At 43.0% G+C, this 23,761-nt stretch overlaps 1 protein-coding gene and 1 pseudogene across 7 annotated transcripts in view; both read right to left on the reverse strand.

Annotated features, from left to right (window-relative positions):
* On the reverse strand, positions 1 to 4,403 carry LOC121676856 (annotated as a pseudogene).
* A 6,981-nt stretch (positions 4,404 to 11,384) lies between these two features.
* The window catches only part of PPP2R2C (protein phosphatase 2 regulatory subunit Bgamma), a 210,000-nt gene continuing 197,623 nt past the window's right edge, over positions 11,385 to 23,761 (reverse strand). For all 7 annotated transcript variants that reach the window (XM_042053871.1, XM_042053872.1, XM_042053870.1 and 4 more), the window contains one exon: positions 11,385 to 14,248. In XM_042053871.1, the coding sequence (XP_041909805.1) occupies positions 13,957 to 14,248 (292 nt within the window). In that variant the 3' untranslated portion in view covers positions 11,385 to 13,956. The remainder of the gene's footprint in view (positions 14,249 to 23,761) is intronic.

Here is a 23,761-nt window from a genome sequence, read left to right on the forward strand (position 1 = left end):
TCCCAACCCCCTGGCCAATGACCACATCCTGGGACAGGGATCCCAGTTGCCCGGCCTCACTTCCATCCAGAATGGTGTCATTGGCTGAGATATCCCAGATGCAGAGCAGACAGGTAAGGATGGACTCATCCACCTGGCAAGTGAACTCCCTCTGCGGCTCACCCAGGGATAGAGACCAAGTGATGATCTCTGGGTCCGTTTCTTCTGCTGGGTGTGAAGGTCATGCTGCCTCATCATCAGTCACTACGTGGACTGATTTACTTTTTGATTTCCTTTTCTGAACAGGGGCAACTGCTACTGGCTTAGGCTGTCCTTCTGGCTCAGCAACAGTTTGCATGGATGTGGTGCCTCTTGCTTTGTTTCCTCTTCCCTCTGGCTCAGTGTTACAAATGGAGAGGGGAGTTTTAAACAATCTTCTGCCTTTGCCCAGGCCTCTGGCAGTAGAAAGTACTTTTACCGAGGTGGCCAGTATCCCAAAGCCCACTCTTGTTGCAAGTTCTTAATAATGGCTGATTAGGTCTATTATAAAATGAATTATTTATTTGATAGACAAGTTTAACAGACATAAGACTTAAACAGATTTACTTACTACACAGGATAAACAAAAGAAACACTACTAGTAAATAACGCAGCACAAGTGAGGTACTTAATATTACAGCTAGCGAAGAAATAGTATAGATTAGGATTCAATGTATATTACCATCAAGTTTCTGATGGGGCATACATAGGATCCTTCCTCTCAATTTTCAGAAAAGTATCCATGGAGATGCATCCAAACCTCGTGGGAGAAGCCCTGCATGTTTCCAGGGAGCATGTAAGAGGCTTCTGTCGCCGTGAAAACTTGTGTAGCTTTTATATTGTAAAGCAGTGTCTTTAGTCAATGATATTTAATTTTTATCTCTCTCTACATCTGCTCTCCAGACCAAGATGTTTATTCTTAGCTGGGGGTCTCAGCCCTCTTGGCACCAGAGATAACCCCCATCAGGCATTTGTCCCAGCCTGTGTTATCTCATCCCTATGCACCAGCTGAGGTGCTGGTAGAGGCGGGGCGGGGGGGGATGTCCTGCCACACTCAGCCGTGGTTTGTGTAGACACAGTTCCTGTTGATGTTCAGGCACACGCTCTACCTCGTCCATCGTCTCGGGGTCTTGGACACCAAAATGTGAGTCATGGCCTGGCCCCTGCAGAGCCTCACAGAGCATTGTACTCCACACACTTCGATGGGTCTGTTGGGAAGTGCTTCTGGCAAAGGGTCATGAGCCTCTTCAGCCCCTGTATGTATTTCCTTTGAGTTTCATCATTGAGCACATGGGCCACGTGCTTGGAGAAAATCTTTTCCCGCCCCGTCCGTGCATGGATGCCAACCATGGTGACACCAATAGGCCAGGGAGCGTTTCCAATGGCCGTCTGGAGATAGGCATTGTTTGCTTTCACATATTCTCTTTGCAACATGAATTTAATAATATCTGTTATTGATTCTTTGATGTCTGCAGGAAGTGTCCTTTTGCAGAGTCTCCTGAAGAGCGGCCTCAGGTAGGACTCTGTCTGTTTATGAGTGGCACTGATCAGCTTCCCCTGCACTCCCCGTTTCACATAGTCCTCTCTGGCATTCAACTCCTTGGCCCAAACCCCCAGAAGAAACTTCAAGAACTTTGTTATGACGTCCATATCATGGTGATCGTCACCCCATCCTAAGGAGTCTCCCAAAGCTTCTAGTTCTTCAATAGTAGTATTCTCCTCATGGACTTTCAGGTTGTTCTGGGAGTCATCATCTCCTGCTTCTTGGCCACCTACAATTTCATTCTGATAGTGCTGATCAATCTTATCCAAAGCATCCTTCAGGTCATTTCTCAGGCCCTTGTTCACTTCAGGTGCAAGAATTTCTATCTTCCTCAGACGTTGAAACGTATCATAATCTGTTTCTCCAAACAGCCTGATGGGCTCACCCCTCTCTCACAACCTCCTGATAACCTCCTGTCTGGAAAGAGTCATTGGTAACTTGTCCTCTGCTACTTTGAGTTCCAGCACTGGATTTCATGCAGCCAGTGGTTTCTCCTCCTCTTCCTGCTGCTGTACCTTGTAGCCACATCTCTGGAAGTAGGCCTCCTCTTCCTTTTTAGCTAACTCACTGTGTTTGAAATACTTCTTATTTCCCCCCAGAAGCTCCTTCTCCTCCAGCTGCTGGCACTTCCTGCTGATCTCCTGCTTCAGGATGTCCATGGCAGTCCCAGAGGTATCAGCCCAGACTAGGAGAAGCAAATAAAACTGAAAATACATTCCAAAATAAATCCATTGCTTGTGATGTTATCGTGCTGTAAACACAGTATATTAACAAAGCAATTTTGATTGTTCCCCTGGTCTTAAAAGGAGCATCATAATGGGTAAATAGGTCCCCATATGCCAAAATATACATAGGGTAAAGTACAACACTGAGATGAATACATCGAGCATCACGATGATCAGGGAGGTTTGTATCCCAATACACAAATGCTTTAGAACAAAATTGTAATTCCAATTTCTCTCTGAAGCCGCATATCAGGTGCCAATACATGTGCTGGTTTGAAAGTAAACCAGCAGGAGAAATGAACCCCACTCAATTACCTTAAGAGAAATTTCAGGTTGGAGTTAAAATTTAATAGAAATATTAAAATAAATACAATGATACACAGAAAACTGGCTTAAACCTACAAAATCAGAGTACAACCTGGCACCCTATAGGTCAGGGTGGTAGCCACAGTCCTATCAAGTGATGGTTGCAGTCAAAAGGGGTGATCTTGTGGAAGTTCTGGTCCTCCTCTGGATCCATCCAGTGGTGGCTGTGGTAATGTCCGAAGTCCCCAGGTTCGGGGGCGAGGGAGGAAGGCTCAGTACCTCCCCCTAGGCATGGAGTTTCACAAAGGAATGATGTAATACTGTGAGTCATGGGATATTTGGAAGTCCTTGATTGTCTAAGTCGTTGCAGCTGCCTATTCTGCTGGTGCCATTGAGTACAAGATGGCCCATTAGCAGAGATAACTCCTCAGGATGGGAAGCACTGCTGGTGCTTCCCCGGAGGCAGTTATCACAGCTGAGTCATTGGTGTGAAGAAAAAGGAAATACTACCCTGCCTCGTGGGGTTTTCCTTTTCTTCCTTATCTCATTTAACACCCAGCTGGTAGCCTGAGATGTCAGGTGTGCCCTGGGCAGCTACTGCGAACGACCAATCATTACACTTTGTCAGAAACAGCACCACAGCCTGGGAGCAAGGCTTTTGTGTGAGTTCTGGCAATTCGGTCCAAGTGGAAATGAAGATCATGCTGTGAGCTCTGGCTGTGCCAGCTCTGGAGTCCTGGGGGTACACACTCTCTTCTGTCACAAAACACTCCCTTGCCTTCCTCTGCAGCTCCACCACGGCACAGGGCAGCCTCTCCACAGCTCGTGCCACAGCTGCTGTATTTCCAGTTGAGTTCCTGTGGTGTTGCCAGTGCATCTGATTTTATTCACACTCTCATGTCAGCTGATATTTCTCTTAACTCTGTCCATGAATCTTATAATTACATGTTGGTGTACATTTTAGAAAAACAAGTTTTATGAAAAAGTGGTCTGTATGGGCTAAAACCTAAACTTCACTTAAAATCCTTTCATTTCATTGCCAAGTTTGTAGCTTCATTTGGTTGGCATTTTGTTTGTTATGAGGCTGGATTAGTCAGTGTTAGTGACATCTGCCTTGGCTTTACAGAGACGTCAGTGAATGATGTACAAAGGTAATTAACAATTCACATTTCCAGTCTTAATTATTGGCAGAGATTTAGTTCTCATCTGCAGTTCGATGTCAGAAGCATTGCAGTGCATCACCCACCTGTTGGTGAGTTATACTTCTTCAGTATGTTCTTTCAAAAGTCAGAAAGCTCAGACCTAGGGCATCCAGGAGGTCATGTCCTAATGCAGGGGCATTAACCTCCAGAGAGAGCACATCTCTGTCTGGAGCTTCGCTGTGCTTGTTTGCTTTACCTATTCAGGAGTTTTTGCAAGAAAATGTTACGTTTTCCAGTTTGGCAGAGGGCAGGTGTCCCCTGGCTGCAGAGAGCAGGCGTCCCCGGCTGGCAAAGACATCACCTGGCGCTTTGCCTCCTGTGCCATCAGGTGGCACTCCAGGCTCACGCTGCACTTTCCTCCCTCCGCCGCTGTCTCCAGAGGGACCGCCAAGGAACAAAAGAATCAGGGTCTGGTTTTACTCCATTTCGAGGAGGAAATGCGGTCAGGAAAAAAAAACCCTCTTATGAAAAATAGATAACCATTTGTGAAGCCGATTCCCTGGAAGATACAAGCAAAGTTAAACAAATGCCAAGGAAAGGCATCACTGTGGAGTGTGCCTGCAATCCAAGACTGTGAAAAGGGAGGAAAAAGATTTATTTTTCTGTGTGATAAAAAACTGCACAATGATAAATGAACAGCATATGAAACAGTGCAGGGCAAACTTGTGAAAAGTGCAGCCTGGCTGCTTTGCAGCTCAGCAGGCTTTGAGAATGTTCCTTTTTCTAAGATCTTATAAAATAAGCCTGTCAGCATCAATCTGAATTGTCTGGTTCTGTAGTAAAGTGAGTAGTGACAAAATATGGCTCTAATGGTGCTGCTGGTGGAAACCCTGTTTTTCCTGCATCTTCATGTCTCAGATGCAAAAAAAAATATAATAATAATAACAGTTTATCAGAGCTTAAATCTTTTTATTAACTCTGTTATCTGCACAAAAAGAAACAGAGAAAATCTTTGGCAGAGTTTAATAAAAACTTAGGTAGAAGCCATGCTGATTTAAGGGAAATTCTAACTGCAACTCTTGCTTGAGGTACCCATGGACTATAGTTAACACAAGGATTTGGGGAATGCAGAAAACTTGTGGCAAGATCACACATCAGGTAAAGGCCAATAAGAGAAACCCTGCAATACTGATTTTTCATCTTTTACAAATCAAATAGATAGATGACAGCAGGTTACTAGAGACATGTTGTTCTATTTTTGTAGATGGCAGGATTTTTGTGCAATAATAGCAAGTTTGGGAACAGATAGGGCCCTGCAAACATTGCTGTTAACCATGGGAGACAGAAGTGCCTGACAGCAGGAGCTGTGTCACACTAAATTAGAAAGGGCTTGAACCAAGCCCACAGAGCCCATAATATCCCGGGAATCAGTGTGTGTCAATCTCAGCATGGCCTGTCTTTATCTGAAATAATTTCATCACTTTAAAGAGCAAGGCATTTCAACAAAGCATCTCCTCTGTAGTTCCTCTCCTGTTCCTCCCTCCCTATTCATCGCTCATGACAGCAGAGATGTTTCCACGACAACAAGCCATGCTGTTGCCTCAGGTGACAAACTATAACTTCAATAAACAATCACTGAAAATAGCTTCAAACAATTAATTAGGTAATGGAAATGTTATTTTAATAGGACTTAGATGCTTTGGGAGTAGTCTACAGACCAAATTCAGATCAGGAATTTGTCTACAATCAAAGCCAAAGCTGCCATCTGAAGGTCAGGATGGATATCACTGTCTGAATACTCTAAGAATCCTCTTTTAAAAAAAAATCGTTCAAGACCAAAACATATTCAATCCAGAAGATGCAATGCAAAACAATTCTGTGTTTGTTTGGATTTTTTTTGTTTGGTGCTAGATTTTGTTCAAAGCACATGCTGGCAGGAATTTACCAACTTGCTCACAAAAGGCAGTCCATGGCTGACATGCTCCTCGTATGTGTGCCCTTGCACCAGTGTGACAGACAGATGATGAGCCCAGCAATTGGTTTTGCAATAAATAGATTTTTCAGTTTTCTCTTTACAGAAGATGCTTTCCTCAAGTTATAAATGGATGATTCATAAATCTCTCCTAATACTGCTTCTAGTAACAGTTCAATTGATCTTTAATCATTGTTTAAAAAGTGAATCTCCATGGAGTGCTTCAATCCTATAGCCTGAAGTTTCTCTAGCCCAGGGCAGCTCTTCTGTCTTGCAGCTTAGACATACACAGCGGTTAAGTGCAGATGGATACCCTGAGTATATGCCTGTGCCTTATATCACAGTCCTCATTAGCTGGTGCACTCTTTGGGGCTGGTAGTTGCCTTGGTAGAATTTCTTTTTTGCTTTATTTATTATATCTTCTCCAAAATAGTGCATCTATGAAGCAAGAGTGAGAAAGACAAGGGCTGCCTCCTTTCCTGTCCCATCAAGTTTGTGGGCTGTGCAAAGACCTGCCTTTGCAGTGCCAGATGTGCTCCTACTCCTTTCAGAGGCTGGTTATGGATTGTGCTTATGGGTTAAGTCCTAGCTTTCTGTGCAAAATATTTTCAGTCTGTGGATGAGGGACTCTGCACCACTCCTACTCTGTATTTCTCTCAGGCAGCTCCCTTTGGAGGGATTAACAGTCCGTGGAGCTCCCTTTGCAGGACAATGGGGATCATCCCTGTGTGTCATCACACAGCTGGAATCGGGCCACTGAGAACAATGTAGAATAGAATAGAATGTGCACAAAATACGACAAGAAAGTTTTCGAGGCAGAAAATGGTGACTTGTCTAACCTAGCTTTTGCAGATGCCCTGTTGTTTTCATTACAACTTTGTCAGGTCAAGGATGAAATTCAGGTTTGCTGCAGGCATGGTAAGGAAACCTTGAAACTGCTGTTGCATTGGATGTCCACATAAAACAGAGAGAGGCCTGGCTCCTGTTGCACAAACCCTTGGAAGAAAAGAACTGAGGGAAACGTGTATCTGAGAACTGATAATTAAGGTACTACCCAGGAAGGGAAAAGATTGGAATTCTAAGCTGTACAGATCAGGGAATACATCCTGCATCACAACAACTCTTGTGAAGTGATCACACCCCTGTGGCTACTTCACTCTGAGTTTTCATTATGGGACTCCTTTATTTCCCCTTGGAAAGTCTTGAAGATCTTGCTTTGGTCCTATGGCCGCAAGATCAATACACAAAACCTCAGTGTTTCGCTGCAAAAAGATGCCTTTTTTCCACTCTCTTCCTGCAGGAGAGCAAAGGGTGTGGGTGTGGGCCATGACAGCACTCTCTTATTTGTGCAGGGAAGGGAGAAGCTTCACCCAGGTGCCTTTGGCAGGTGGATGTGCACAGGGCAGTTGTGTCCCTCAGGGGGAATTGCTGTGTCTCATGCACAACAGCCACGTCTTTGTGGTGGGTTTTATAATTTAAGGTTTAAACGGTTAAACTGCTTTCTTAATGCATTGGTGGTTGCTAAGATACAACCTCTCCAATTCTGTAGATCTTCCACTTGAAATATGCACTTTGGCAAACGGGGCTTTCCCCTCTGACAGCCCAGGAGAGGGGGAGCCGACAGGGCACTCACCCTTGTGCCGGTGAGAAACTGCTCCCGCCTGAGGGGGCTGGGTTTGGTCTAGTGATGGGAATAACTGGTGGGTTTTACTGACTTCTGGCCACTGTATGTGGCTGAAGGAGGAGGCTGAAGGGGGGAAACATGAGGAGTCATAGGATGTGGTAGAAGGAAAAGCACAGGGAGAACAGGCAGCACAACAGGCTAGGAGGGTGTGTGGTAAGACTGGGGACTGACTCTGTAGAGGAAGCAAGGGAAATCTTTCTGTCCCCTTCTTTAGATAGCCTCAGGCTTCAATTGTCCTTCTTAAGCAAGAATCATCTTCTCTGCTCTTTGATAATGAATAGTGGCTCTCAGGAGTCTGGTTTTGGGACACGTTTGACAAGACCTTGGGGATAAGTTATGCAGGGAGAGATTTCTTGCAGTTCTAGAAAGTGGTTAGGAGATACAGATTTAAAAGTAGCACTAGACTCCTCAAAATTCATTAGCAATATTACAATAGCAGCTCAAAATAGTCAAGTATTTTTAAAGGAATCCTTACAAAATATGTGGAGGAAGGTGATATAAAATAGTGCAACTTATCTCTCATTTCATGCTAAAGTAAGTCTTTACCTGAGAGGGTTGCAGAGAATATTTTGAACACGTTGACAGAGCACAATTGGTGCAGCAACATCTCTCTGAGTTTGCAGATCAATAGCTGTGAGAAACAGAGAGTGCAGCTGTTCATCCTGGAAAGGTGTTAGAAGAGATGTAAGATGATGATAATTGAACCAGCAGTGTTCTCCTCCCCACTGCCACAAGGCAGTCCAAGATGTGCATAAATTTACTGTGAGCATCACCTCCTGTACTGCAAATAGGGCACAATGATAGGATCTCTCCTATCTGTGGGAAACCTCTGCTGCTTTCTGCACCTTCCCACTAAGGTGAGGAGGAGCCTGGTCCAGAGCACCTTGCAGAGCTGCTGAGGGTGTTCAAGCCTCACCAAAGGGAAATGAAACCAAGAACCTGCCAGAGCTGAGGTGTTGGCACAAGGTATCAACAGTGGGCTGTCACTGCTGTCTTGCTTGGGCAGCATTTATATTACAGGTATAGAATGGAGGAATATCAACCTCTTTTCTCCCAATCTGACACCCAAATCCCAACCTCATTTACTTATCTTTCTTATAATTTACAGCAATCCCCCCCCCCCCCCGCAATTGTTTCTCCTGTTTGAGAAATGATGATATGATGATGAAGTCAAAGAAGGTGATGATGGGGTTTCTGGAGTTCTCTAAGTACTCTTCTCCTTGCAGCACAGCCATATTGCCATATTCACATGCCTACTGTCAGCTGAGGAATTTGGTCCTGTATTTAAAGCTGATCTGCTTGGATCGGGCCGTTGCACAGGACATGCACGTTAGTAGTATGATTAGTACTAATTTTAAAACAAGGAGTAGCTGTCCAGAACACTCCCTGCATACTTTGATCAAGTCACTGCTGTAGGGTTTATTTGTTTGAGCAGCCATATTACAAAAAGAATGTCTAGTGTTGTCATGACACTTGAAATAACTGTTTAATGGAATTGTTGGTTTAAGGATCTTGCCCTACTCATTGACTGCCTCAACTGGCAAATGGCAAGACAAGTAATAAGCTGTACCCTGCCTGGCTGATCCATACTCATGGCAGCTTTCAGAGCTGAGGGAACTGAGGAGTTTACTCAGCCAGTGCTCCACGAAAAATGCTTTGTACCATGGGCCAGATTTATGATCTACAACTGCCTGAAGAGTTGTGTTCACTTTCACGTGTAAAAGTTTGATCCTCATCCAACTTGAGTGAGAAGGAAAATAAAATTTCACTGCTAAGAAATGCTTTTTCATGGTGCACTCTGAGAGCACACCTTTCCAGAGCTGGCCTGTACAGAATATCCAGACCATTTAATGGCTTCACAGAGACTAAGAAACATACCCTGTCCCTATAAAATTAGGCCTATTCCAGTAATCCTGGTTCTGCCACATGAGCAAGGTGACTTCATACTCTACGTTTAGACTCAATGCAATTTGCTGACAAGACTGCAAATGGAAAATAATTCCTATTGGGAGTGGGAGCAAATTGATAATAACGTTACTGTAAATTTGATACAAACGATCCTTCTACTTGCCCTCCCATCAGGGGCAACCAAAGGTTCCAGCCAAAGGCTCCAAATGTTTAAAGCAGGACGACTTGCTGGCAGCAAACAGCAGAACGAGGTGGGTCACACCAGTATCTCCTCCAAGCCACAAAGGGTTAAATTGCCGTATTTAGCTACTAAGTATGCGTGTGAAAATTTCAAAAGCATGCAAGTGAGCCATCTGGCTTCTGCTCCTTCTGGGTATTGGGGGATGAAAAGGAAAACTGGAAAGGTAAATAGTGTATTGCTTGATGTGTTGATTTTCAGCTGAGATTTCTCTCTTCAGTGCCTAGTCATATTTGTCCATCTAAATGAGTGGGATTGACTGTGTCTTCCCAAAAAGGGGTGAAAAAAATTAGCATGTAAGCTCTGGGGGAACTGTGCAAAGCCACATTCTGCCTCGTGTAACAGCTGAGGCAAATTTATTCTGGACTGCACCCAGAAAAAGGCCTCAGCCTCTCAGTGTGTTACTCATGTGTAGGGATGGCAGGAGGCCTCTCACCCTGGGCACAAGCTGGATCATCTGCCTGAGACTGAGATTCCAGAGAGCTGCCCCAGACCTGAGGCAAGCGTCATGATCACCATGGAGAGTCAGGCATCAGCTCGGACTGGAAAGAGAATGGTTTCCTACCTTAAGTGTGTGTGCCAAGCCAGCAATTTTTTGGTTATTTATTTCTGTATTATAACTATATTTTATTTTCCCCTGTGGTAGAGATAGAGTATGGTGGGAGAAAGCAGGATGCTGCTCTGCTGGTAGCCCTCTGGTTTGTCACCTGGGCCAGTATTTGTCTCATTTGGGAGGCCAGGCCTGGCCACATCCCTGGTGTGCTCCCACAGTTGGAAGGTCTCAAACCTGGCCAGTAATGACACTGTTGGAAAATATACCAAGTTTACAACTTATTTTATAACTTTAGCCAGTTTTCACAGAATCACAGAATGAACTAGGTTGGAAAAGACTTCTGATACCATCGAGTCCAACCTGTGTTTGCCTTTGCCCCCAGGGAAATTTCCAGGGCATTGTTCCACCAGGCGAAGGCCTGATGAGCTTAATATCTCAACAGACTGGAAGTAGCCCAAAAGATACCCAAAGTGATAACGACCATCAGCAGAACATCAGCAGCCATCAGCAAACATCAAGGAACACCTACGCCAGACACTGGCCCCTGGCATTGTTGGAGACACCTGGTCCGGAAAAGACTGATAAGGAAATCAGGGATCGAGGACCTAATTAACATCAGAGGCCAAGAAATCCAGATCCAGTAGGAAACCAAATACTAGTAAATACATAACCTGGAACCAATGAACATTGAACCAGTGAATCTCTATGGGTTTTGACTGTATAAAGTTTGTGAAAAATCTGGTAAAATTCATGTGTCATGGAATGATCTTCTCTGCACCCCCGGGCTATGTGTGGATGAAATTATTTCTGTTGTACATCCTGGCCAGAACAACATCCTGGCCAGCAATAAAGTAATGCCTTGATTCTCTAACACCAAAAATGTTGTTGGAGGGTTTTTGTTTTTCCTGCAGTTTCGGTGACAACACCAATGCCATTTTTTTTACCTGTGACTTTGTGTATCAATTCACACTGCATATCTCTGATTCCAGCTGTAGGAGACTGAGACTCAAGCCTCCTAAAGACCAGCTTGGGCTATGAGCAGAAGAAAAAGCTGGTCCCGGGACTGAAACTAAAGCATGTCTCCAGCTCTGCTACAGCTGCCCACACTTCATCATGCAACACCCTAATCCCACTCATGGCATGGTGTTCCCTCCTCCACCTGCCACAACACTTGAAGTTCCCACAGTAGCTTGCCCTCCAAGTCTGATCCCTGTGACTCTTCCTCCTCCGTAAAAGGAGCTAAAACAGCTCTTTCTTGCCTAGCTTAAAAATAAGCGGTGCCTTGAAGTCATCTATTTATGCCTTGTTTTGGTTGTAGTTTTATTGAAAAAGCTGGTATTAACATATTTATATTTTTATTCAACAACAGTTAGCTAATTTGTGCAACACAAAAAATGCAGCCATGAACAACAGCTTTCAAAACAATCAGATTTACCAACTTTACCATCACTTACTCTACACCACTGAAAGCTCAAACTAAAAAGAGAAAGAAAGTTGGAAACGTTCACAATGACGATGTTAACTTTCCATACATTCAAGAAACCAGGAAACCGATCTGTTACTATGATGTTAAAGACAGGAACGGAATACTGGTCTTTGAAAGGTTTCTATTTATTTCCTTTATAATCACTTCATGGTATTTTGGTTGGGTATTTAATTAGTTTTATAAAGCTCCAAAGATATATTCGTTTATTTAATTTTAACATGTTATTTTTGGTACCCAAAGCTGTAACAGAGTAAGGTACTTCAAATTAAAAACGAAAAATGGTTGCATTAAGATCTGCTTTATAATAAGTTATCTACAGAATCTTACTTGAGAATGTTAAAAGCTAAATATATGTTTTACAGTACCTCTAGCTTTAAATGCCAATATAAGCTGATAGCATTTTTTTTTCTTTTTGAGCTGCAAAGATTAATGGAGGGGGACAAAATTCAAAGAAATTGTATGACACCCTTGAAGTAGTAGTTTGGCATTAACAAGTTTTCTATACAATTTACCACACTCAAACCTTTTTACAAGGGGAAAAAAAAAAAGAAAAGGCAATTTTGTTAAATTTCATTAGAATAAATATGTACATATACTGTCCATGCCTGCTACAGCACACAGTATTTTATAAACAAACATTCTTTGTTCCCTTTAAAATCACCCCACACATTTCATACCGTATGTGTTTAGTGTGGCTGGAAACTGGTGCACATGCGTTTGTGCTTCTACACACAAAATATACAGCATTGATCTAGAAAACTTCAAACAGACAGATTTCAGGTGTGGTATTGAATGAAATGTCATATAAAAGCTGTAGACTTTATTTTTTAATTTCTTGTAAGCAGATTTTCACCCACCCTTCCCCCAAACCAAAATACAAAAGCATGCAGATCCCTTCAGCAGTACATTCTCCACTTACCAAGAAATCAGGGCATAATGGCTTAAAGATTTTTTTTCTGAGGAGTTTTAATATGGGCAGATTAACAGGCCATGTGAGTTGTGCTCTTTTATTCATGGTTAGAGTAGAAATCCTTTGGGATATTAAGTTTTCTGCAGAGCTATTAAGGGTGCAGCAGAACTTTCCTTTCCTGGATTAAGAGGACTTCCTGCCCACTGCACCGTTCCCATACCATTCCTGCATGCCCTACTTTGTGTGTACTTTCCTTTTCCATTTATATCACTAACCATAACAGAATAGAGATAGATCTAAGAGCATTTCTTTGGAGGAAGGTTTTGTTTGGTTTGGATTTTTCATGTTTCTCCGGGACTAACTTTGTCTCCCAGAAGTGGCCTCATTTAAAAGCGTTAAAATTCACTGAGCGGTCCTGCCTCTCACAGTCCCATTCTTTTCACAGTTACAGATACCAGGCATTGCCTGTATTCCCCAAAGGCCAGGATTAACATAACCATTCTGCAAACAACAAACAAGGGACTTTATCAAGTGTCTAGCAGTGAGGTAACTCTGTTCCCACTCAAGCTGGTCATTGCCTTCAAGGACAGCACTTCTAGCCAAGGTTCCAGAACTCCAACCCAAACGGTAGCAGGGGTTTTCTTTGTGAATTGCCAGGCTGTGTCTGACCAGCCAGGCCCTCCAGAGTGGCAATGCCAAGTTTTTTAATAGTCCTTACACAATGAAGATACTACTTATTGTTTTAAACAGAGAAAAGAGAACCATGGAGAATAAAGTCGAAATAAGCTGGCTAACTATACCAGTTTGTCACTTACTCACTTGGGAAGGTGAAGCACAAAGTAATGTGATAAATAAATAAATAAATAAGAGAGTACTGTAAAGAAGGGAATGGGATGGGTGAGATGGGGCAGGTTTTCACCAGCAGGGATTCTGCTTCTAGCTCTAACTCTCATGAGGTCCCTCCAATGTGCCACGTGCTCTAAAGGGATGTGGCTATTCATTCTTTTAAAGAGGCTCGGCTTAATTGAAAGACAGGAAAACAGCACTGGAGAAAAAAAAACAATCAAGAGTTTGAGGCAAAGAGCTCTAACAGTATGGTAAATACTGTGGACTGCAAAAGCAGGAAGGGCACCAGAAAACCACAGTCCTGCAAACCACTAAGACCCTCAAAAGGATGGACAGGAGCTGAGGAGCCTCAGCCCTCCTCAGGAACACTCCCAAACTGAATCAATACCCCTGTTTATTTAAAGGAACCAATACAGACCACAGTACTGGATTTGCAGTCGTGCCTTTTACTCATACAGTTGCAGTGATGGAAAATAATTGGCTTGCCACCAATAACGATACAGGCTGAGGGATGAAAGGATGCAACCTACAAATCCCACGACAGAAGCCACAATTTTTGTGAAGATCACATCCTTCTACAACTCTCAAGAGGCTGGTTTGTAAATATAGAGGGATATTGATAAATCTAGTGCATTTCTGAGTTCACTTTATCCTGAAATATGTACAGATTGTTTGTCGCTGCTATAGCAATGATGTTCTCGGTTGGGTGCCATGCTGTGTGCAAGATCTTCTTAGTAAAGTCCAAACTGTCAACACTGATATCATCTTTCCTCCGTTTGCCTCCAACGCAGACCCTCCGGGGCTTAAGAATGGCTCGTGGTTTACTGCTCTCCCGGGAAGCCTCCAAGGTAACATCCCGCTTGGTGTTGCGGTCAAACATTCGAAAAAAGTTGTTATACGCACCTGTCATTATCACACTGCAGAGAGACAGACAGAGAGCGACAACAAAGGCAGTTAAACAGCAGCTTGTGCAAAGTCTACCAACATGGCTGGATCAGGACAGCTGAGTTTAACCTTAGGGTTTCAAACAGGAAAGAATAAGAAAAAAACAGGGGTTTTCCCAGTACTCCCCAGAATTAATGGTTTTCTTCTACCAATGCCTTCCCCTTCCATATTATTCAATGAAAATTACAGTTACCCCCAATAATGACCACTCCTTGACATCATGATAATCACATCATAAGATAATACAAGCAACATCTTTTAATAAGTCATTTTTAATTACCCTCCAGCTTTTAATGAGTGCTTAAGGATCATATATTTCAGGCTTTTTCCCTTTCTCTGGAGCTTTACCTTTAATAACAGCTGAGTTTTACCATGATTCCAGAAATAGTCTAAAAAAATTCCTACGTATTTCAAATCTTTTGATACAACAGTAAGGTTTAGTAAATAATTATATATTTTAAAGAATATTTTGAAGAAGGGTGTTTTGAAAGGTTCTGAAAAATCACATTGAGTTTGCACATGTAAATTCTTTCCAGATTAAACTCTTTCCCTTGCTGAAGCCACAGACCTTGCAAGTCCAGACATCACTAAAATTTGTATCTACAATGCTTCTTAGAAATAAACACACTGGTGTCAGGATTCTGGCATCTCTTATATAAAGTTTGAATGAAACATCAAGTCAGGATATATTTCTGGGTCTGGGAGAAGGGGACAGAAAACATACCTCGATCTGTATAAAAATTACCTCATTAATCAGCTTGCAGTTTGAAATAATGGATTGTCAGTTGCTTCATTCCCCTAGTCCCTAGGGGAGGATATTTTGTCACTAACTTTAATGAATTCAGGATTTCATCCATGGCCCTCAGGTTATTGGATTAGCATAATCATGGATTTCAGAGCCTTGTTTGAAAGCACATCCTCTGTGAACTTTTTCCATATGTGAAACTAGGGCCATTCTCTACTCTCCTATCTCAGCCCCAGGATGGTTTTGTTCTGAATTTCCATTCTGTAAGAGGGAATCCACCCCAAATGGTCAGGTCTCCACAGAAAAAGCTGTACAGTTTTAAGACTCAGGCAATCAGGAACTATTTGCCTTTCTAATAGAGCCCAAAAGAATTTGACGTGTGTGGCATTAATAAACAAACCTCCATCTCAAATGACAGCTGCTTTCACACTTTACTGTTAGGGGGGAGGAAACTGTGTTGAGCAGCAGACTGGCCACGGAAACATGGAGCATATGGGAGAATATGGGAGAACTCACAGGCATAAGCCATACTCTCCACCATACAGACACTCACTAGCTGATTAGATTAGAAGCTCCTGGATTCAGGAGTGCCTTACAGTGTGTGCACAGCCTCCAGCCAGCGCTGTCTTGATCTCATTTGGGGCCATTAGGAGCGACTGTAATACAAATGAATGATACACGGGGAAAGCACAAATGTGAGCTGTGCCCCTCACTGCTGTGGCTACAGCTGGGGACTGAGAGCAGCGCAGGCTCTAGAGCTGCTGCAGGGTAACTGGAGTGGGTGAGCTGGGTTTGTACACTGGGAATCAATCACCCAGATCCACCCTGCTTCCATGTCTGCTGACTGCAGTCGGATGGCAGCTGGCAGCACACTGAGCTCTGCGCAGCTCCTGAAGTGCCAAAGGGAACTGCTGCGAACCAGACGGCGCGGCACAGAGACCCAGCGCGCACTGCCCTGGGCGAGAGCTCCCCTACAGCCTTCATCTCACGGAGAGGGGCTGCTTCCTGGAGACCTGCACGAAGCTCGCTGCTGGGGGGATGCACAGGGGCACTTGTCCACACGCAGCCCCATCCAGCCCTGGCAGGGAGCTCCTTGCTGCTCTCCAGCAGTAGGACCCGCCCCTGGTTGCCTGCGGAGAGGTTTCCCTTTCACTCCGCACCCACAAAGGCCTGGCGCAATCCTGCCTAGCAAGGCACAAGTTAACAACCTCACAAGTTAAAAAATAGGAGTCAATGTGACAGCTTGATAAAATGTATCCCAGAAGCCGCAGAAAGCCTATTGATCAAGATTAGTGCCCATTTCAGAAATTGAATCAACAGCAGTAAATCAAATGTTTCATTCCTTCCAAATCACCATGTCTTGTCATTACAGCTCCTTCTGTAATGGTTATTTGCAACATGAAAAAGTTGAGGTTATTTCATATCTCAGCACTAACATACACAATTTGTGATGCAAACAGTCCAGCTGTATATTTTCTCCCAGGCAAAATTTTGAAACAGGTTCATAGTGCAGGGGCACCTCTGTGCCATGGGCTGCAGAGCTGTGGCTCCCAGGGGAAAGACGAGCATCCCCCCTGATGGAGGCAGGAACTGTCAAGGAAGCAGTTTTCACGCTGGCAGAGTACCAGTGCACCAAATGCAGAGAGAGGTGTTTGTTAAGGATCTTATTTTAGAAGATTTGGCTTGCAGTAAAACTGCCTTTACAGTCCATTTGCTTTTTAATTTCTTGAATTCTTGCATATTTTTTAAAGTCTTCAGCTGGATTTACTGCAGTTTTTTTTTTAACATATGTGGATGACTACTTTTCATGCTGGCCCTATTTTTCTGCAGTTTAATGGCTCAGTAAAAACCAGCATTATGTAAATGAGGAAGTGCCCATTCTTGTTCAAGGTCACAAACACAGATGGATTATAACCTTACCTGCTGCTTAAAGTAATAAAAGAGAGTAGAAACTAGATGTAATCCTGCAATTTTTTTCTGTTCAGGAAAATACAATGTGCAATAGTGGAGTCCATGCGATAAGGAGATTTTTTTTTTTATAAATAGTAGAATATAAATTACAGCTCAATATAGGAGGAGTCTGTTCTGTATTCCCAGACACTGCTCTGCACAGCAGTGTTATGATAAGGGCTTGCACAAAACCCTTGCAAGAGAGGCTGTTTCAAGAAACCAAAGCCCTTCATCCAAAACAGCCCACACTACTTCATAGGAGTGTAAGGCAGCAGCCCAGGAAAGCTGTGTCTAACCACCTTGAATTTTCTTTAGAAGGCAGGTTTACAAGTTGTGCTACACAAGGTCAGAGGTACCATCATCTCTGTCATGCAGCGGTATTTAGGACGCAGAACACGCTCCAGTGCACCCCGAGGAGTGTACTGATAGCTCAGGCTGGAGCAAAGCTTCAGCCTGACTGCATCAGCTCAAACCACCACAGCTACAGGCAGCATGATCACAAAAATCCCCAAACAACACCACACCCCACCCTGCCAAACCAACCAAACAAAAAAGCAGGGAAAAAACCCAATGGCTGCAGCATGACTACCACTACTACATTTCACCCTCTTCAGCCCAGCCAGTGCTCTGGAAGGAGAGACAACACCCCATACCTGCAGGCCCCTGCATTTGCACAGTCCCTCATTAACCCTCCTGCACTGCCCCAGGCAGGGAACGCATTTTCCTCTCCAAGCGGGGCTGCTCTGCAGAGCACCCGGAGTATTCTCTGCTCCCTCTGTTCAAGCTGCTCCAAGCAAGGTCCGGGCAATTCTTCAGGTATGTGTGTTTGGAGTGACAACCCAGAATTTCCTCCTGCCTGCACTGACACTGGGCATGCTTGCTTATCAATGATGTGATCTGAGGCATCTCACTGCCAAACTTCAGTCCTCATGTGGGGTCGCAGTGACCCAGTCTTACCCCTCCTTTTTCTGTAACAACAGTGCCAAATGTATTATTACAGAAGGTAAAAGGGGAAAGGGAAAACTCCAGTGCAGACCAATCCCTACTTTGATTGACTTTTCATTCCCTCCCTAGTTACCATTCTGTTCTCTTTTTCCCTTTCTTCCCCTCCAATTCTGACTCTGGCCTTTACCACGCTTTCCAGATAGGTTTCCCTTTCCCCTTCTCTTCCTCTCCACTCCTCTTTTTTCATTTCCATCTATCCTGCTCTACAATTAAAAAAAAACCCCACCTTATCTACTTCTCTCTTCCTTTTCCCACCCCTCTCATGTCTTTGTTTTACTCCTGTAAGTCTCACTGCTCACCCTTTCTTGGTGATCTCCCCCAGCCCTCCAGTCTTGCAGACAACTTGCTTGGCTGTCCAGGTGTTTTAGCTTGCATCCCCCCCACCCCCCCGCCTTCTTTGGGCTGAAGGCTGGGGAAACAGCAAATCCCTAAGAACCAAAGCTCATTTAGGCAGGAGACGTGGTTTCCAAATCAGCAGAACATTAACTGTACATCTCCCATTCAGCTGAGGCTCCTTTACACTGTGCCATGTTGATCTGGTAGCCAGCAATAATTCAGGTAGGGTTGTTTTTCCTAAAAGTAAATTTTCAATCTGTAAAATTGTCTGAAATAGAGGATTTGAGAGAAGAAAGTTACTCCTGCTTGCATTGTAACAGTAATACTCAAAAGGAGCAGATGTTTACCTATGGATAATGATTTTATTAAATATGACACCAGTATTGTACCACTGATGTTTAATTTAGGGCCGGAGTTTTAGGGTCTACAGAAGCAACCTCTCAACTACTGATGGCTTTGGCATCTTTAATTATCCTAATACTTTTAAACATCTGAGTCTCAATATTTTGGTTTTGGTAGTGACTCTGTTAAATGAAATGCTTCAGCATGGGGTTTTCCCCTCTAAAAAGTTCTGCTTCTCTTGGGTGGTCATCAAATCTCTACTTCACCAACCTCAAAGGCATCTGAATAGGATTTTCACCATTTTACTAACCAGCAATGAGATATTCCACAACAATTTTTAGGCAATGACATTTCATCAAACATGTCAGTCACTAAGAATTGGCATATCTCTGTATTTCTCAGATCTGTTATTCCCATACTTCAAGTCAATCTCTTAAATGTTATCCATGTTGCAGCCATCCCTGCACACAACAGCCTTTATCAAAATTGCTCCATTCAGCTGCATTCCTGGATGTCAGGGACTGCCCTGAATATTTGGGGATATCAGCTGGAATTAAGGTTTTTAAGGCTGGCTTAAAAACCAAACCAATACTTGCTCCACACTGTTTTATGTTGTTTTTCTTGTTTAGTTTGTTGTTTTGTTTTTTTTTTTAAACTCTGATAATTTTTGGGCTAGCTCTGGCCCAGATTAGTCTTCCTAGATGCATAGAAGCTTTTACTCACCTGCAGATTTCTACTGTCTGGAGAAATTCAGCTCGTATCATAGTTCCCCTCCTTCACTGCTGCTGACGAGACCATGGAAGCCATGGGATGGTGTGACAGGACTAAGAGCAGGGCTTGGCAGGGCTTCAAGGACCTGAACACACCAGGCTTAAGGGTGATAAGAGAAACCAAACCAGCCCAGCTGCCCTCCCCCTCAGCACAGAAGTGGCAGCAGAACATCATTCCCTGGGGCAAGAGAGGCAGGGCTTGGACTTCGAAGGTGTGAGGGGAGGAGACTCAGAGAGCAGCTCCCACCAGAGCCTGCCCCCACATTTGCAAATCTCATCAAAGATGTCCCTCAAGGCACCCAGCATGAAAAGAGAGCTTTTCTTTGACCTGAAACTGTCTCCCAATTATATTTTGAGCCCCTAAATTTTCAGTATTTCACTGCCATGTGTACCAGTGCAGAAGAGGACATCTGCAGCCTCCTACGATTAACACGTAAGGTCCACCAGATCAGGTTTCATGACAAGCTGATCCAATAAAAAAAAGGGTCAGTTCCAGAAAAACTCCTAAACAACATTTTTCATAGGAATAAAAAAAAAGATTAATTATAACAAAGGGAAAGGAAGAAGTACTGTTGCAAGCAATGAGGACCTCCTGAAATACTGGGAAATTTTCCTGTATGCTGGGCTGTGTAAAGTCTGACTGACTCCCCATCACAAAGAAGGAATTTAATTAAACTTCCTGGGGAAAAGGCTGCTGGAAAAACTTGAGACACAGGATTCAGGGTTGTGGCATCCTGGTACAGCTGGCTGGTATAAGACTGGGAGGAAGAACACGGGATCCCCAAGTACTTCCAAGCTAGTATTTGACATGCCAAGCTTTGAGAACAAAATGATGTCTTCTAGCTCTCCAGCATGGAGTGTGCTGCCAGACAGGAATAGACTCTTAACATCTCATCCAATGGGATCTGCCAGTTCTGCCCAATTAGAGTGAAGGCTGATGGATATTCAGGGGGATGAATGACAGTTCAGTAGGACAGGACTGACTGAACAGTTGTATGTGGCTTCACTCATCTGCTTGCAGCATATCACTTATCATGGCAGTATTTAGAAGTCTCCCTGGCAGGGGTCCTATACACCCATTCATTTGAAATCTTAAAAAAAAAAATAGTTAACTAAGGTATTCACTTGCTATCATGTAGAATTTGTTCTTTTTTTCCTTTCTTTTTTTTTTTCTGGCTTCTTTACCTTACAAAAGGCTACAGAAGTGCTTATTTTTTAAGATAAAACTGAAAGCTGTTGACAGTGGGAAGGAAACAGTGTCCTCCAGGTTATTATTAAAATACCTGACTTGGGATGTGAACAGAAGAGCTAAATGAAATTGCTGTGTAAGTAGAGCTCACCTATTCTACCTAGTCATGTAATGATGTATATACAATAAAGATAGCATCATTTTTGTGTAATATATTCAACTACAGATAATACGTGCTCATCTGGATGAATTAGTATAAGGCCTCTGCTTGGCTCCCTCCCCTGACCACTGTTGTTGCCAAAGTACATAGTGATTAATGTGCCCTTCAGCAAATGAGATCAGCTCTGTCTGATTGTATTAGTTCCTGTTCATTGGAGTAACTGAGCATCAATCACGTTCTAATCAGAGCTCACGTATGTTGATTATTTTTGTGAACAGCTTCACCATCAGGTTCTATGATAGCCTAGATTAACTTCTTAGTAATGACAAAACTTAATAAGAAGTATTTTCACCTAAATAATAAACACACTTTCATTTTTAACTGAACAATCCTGTCACTACAAATTGTCGTTATAGCTTTCAAGTCTTGCAAAAGATAAAAATAATATGTTTAGAACTGCAGTTATTACTGTTATGTAGATGGATTAATAATCTAAGTACTGCAGCATCTCTTCTGAGTACAACTGTCAATATGCAATTTTTACCTTTAGTAATAGTCCTTTTTAAAAAGCTGCATACTGAAAGACTCAAATTAAGTGACCTTACTGTTCAAATGAACTGTTTTTAAGGGGTACTGGTACCTAAATATTATTTAAACTATGATCTACCAATAAAAAGATATTCTAGTAATGTGTAGCAATACTTGTCATACTCATAAGCAAGGAGCTCAGAGGAGCGAATCAAAAGATGAGCATCAGTTCTGATACATCTGACTCTTAAAAAGAAACAACTAAATTAAAGAGAGCTCTTTTCTTTTGTCAAATGTTTCCAGCTCCTCTACTCAAGAGTTTTTTACAGTCAAGAGTAGCCCATTGTGTTTAGTGACAGGTTTGGTAATTGTGCATGACTAATAACGCCTCAGTGTCTGGGCAGTACAATAAATGAAGCCCTCACAATCTAATGTTCCCACTTAATAATTACTCCCTGCATTGATCTTTCTGATCTGTCAAGTAGGAATGAAAATATTACGCTCACTTTAAACCCTGATATTGAACAAGAATTCCATTATTACCAGGCGACTACCCAGAGAGCAGTCTTACCACACTAATGAGGACAGCAGCACTTCATCTGGCCAGAGGAGAGAGACTCCAGGCCTGGGAGTAAGTGGCTGCCCATCCTGCACAATGCACTAGGAATTCCCATCAAGTATAAGCAAAATTGTTTGAAAATACCTGAAAAGTTCTGGATCTTTTTCAAAGTTTCACAATATCTACATTATTTGAATGCACTGTTGTTCTGTGCCAGACTTAGGCAGGGATCAGCACTGTGTTTTCCAATAAATGCTTTAAATTTTGAATTTCTAATAGTGCCAAACTCAAGCAGTAACCACACTGAGAAAACCCTCTGCTAAAACACCCATTCATGTATGGGTTTGGGAGTTTCAGAGAAAAGCCCCAAAACTTGGATTTTCCCCTAAACCTTCTGTGAGTCATTCCCAATCTTTGACCATACCAAAGCCACAACAGCTGGTGCCCAAGTTACAATGACAGCAATCTGGGAAGTATTTTGCTGAGTGTGGTCCACCTATGTAATTTTGAACGGCCAGCAGTTGGTATCACAGGGGATACTCAATGCTGAGTTAATCCTTGTCAGAAAATACATCACTCTGGCGTGCAGGCAACAGAGATAATGGAATATATATGAATTTTCATTTGCACAATGAATGATACAAGGTAAAAGTTCCATTTCTTAGCAAAGACATTGGGCAGGTAGAGGAACTGCGCAAAGGAAAGTAGTCCAAAGAAAAGGTGCCCCTTACCCAGTGTACAGCATAATATTTGATCTGCATTTGTGGAACACAGGACTTGTTCTGCACTTCCAAGTTCAGACACTTGTAATTTTAAGCGATGTTGCATATAACTGCTTTCACAGATTTCCTGAGCACCACCATCAGAACAGCTGGGTTTCTTGTATCTCCGCCACTCAGGATGGGAAGACAGCTTGTCACTGTTTAGACAGGTATGAACTACCTCTAATTTCCAGGTTATAACTACCTGTTGACACTCAACATCTATTTGCTGTTGTGTCATTATCATTCACATTTACCTTAGCTAGATCTTCTTCCTCCCTACATATATCTCTTTGGTATACTTAATATAAGCAAGTAAAATCTTGGCTTCTCCTTTGCTAAGCTGATGAAAACCAAAGTCCTGGCCTCTCTTCTTCAGAGCAGCTGTCTATCTGCTCGATTAGTTCATCCACCTTAAAGATGAGGGACATGAAATGTGTAAATGCAGTTCAAAGGTCTTTGAATAAGAGCCCAACATAATGTCACCACTACTTCTCTCTCTGCTGGATAGCCCAGTCTTGCCCATTCAAGGATCATATTTGCCTTTTTCACAGATGTCTCAGACTGCCTGTTTCACAGTCCAGGCCCACTGCAGGGTGGGCAGGCCTGCTTCAATACAATGAGACAGACTGTTTTTCCCAAATGAGAGGCTGAGCTGAAGGAGCAGTTCCAGGCTCAGTGCCAGACTTCTGCCTCTTGGCTCCTAGCTCTGCTGAACCAAGAGTCACTTTGTGTCACTCAATATTGGCTCCTGTGCTTTCACATGCATTTTGTAGGCTGCTAATCCCTTCCACAGTCACCTAGCATATGAATGTCCCTGGGAGTTGTTTCCAACTGATAAGATGAAGGTTTGTGCTCTTTTTTTAACTAAAATCCTTACCTTGCATTATACTCTTGGATTTTATCCATTTTTGTTAACCCAGTCCTCTTGGGAGCTCAGCCATTCCTGTCCAATATTCCTACTCCACAAAGTACTGCCACTGTTTGCCAGCATTATGGCATTAGCCCACTCCATCCTTGCTTGCACTCTCTGACTTGTGCCAGTATGTCTCATTAAAACATTCAACAAGATATTATGTCCAAGATAAAAACAAGGATCTCTCCGTCAGTGCATAAGGAAAGGGACTGCTCTGATGGAGG

Source organism: Corvus kubaryi, unplaced genomic scaffold (assembly GCF_017639235.1).
Source record: "Corvus kubaryi isolate FWS band 111438036 unplaced genomic scaffold, C.kubaryi_AGA036_p1.0 split1-131, whole genome shotgun sequence".
Classification (NCBI taxonomy): domain Eukaryota; kingdom Metazoa; phylum Chordata; class Aves; order Passeriformes; family Corvidae; genus Corvus; species Corvus kubaryi.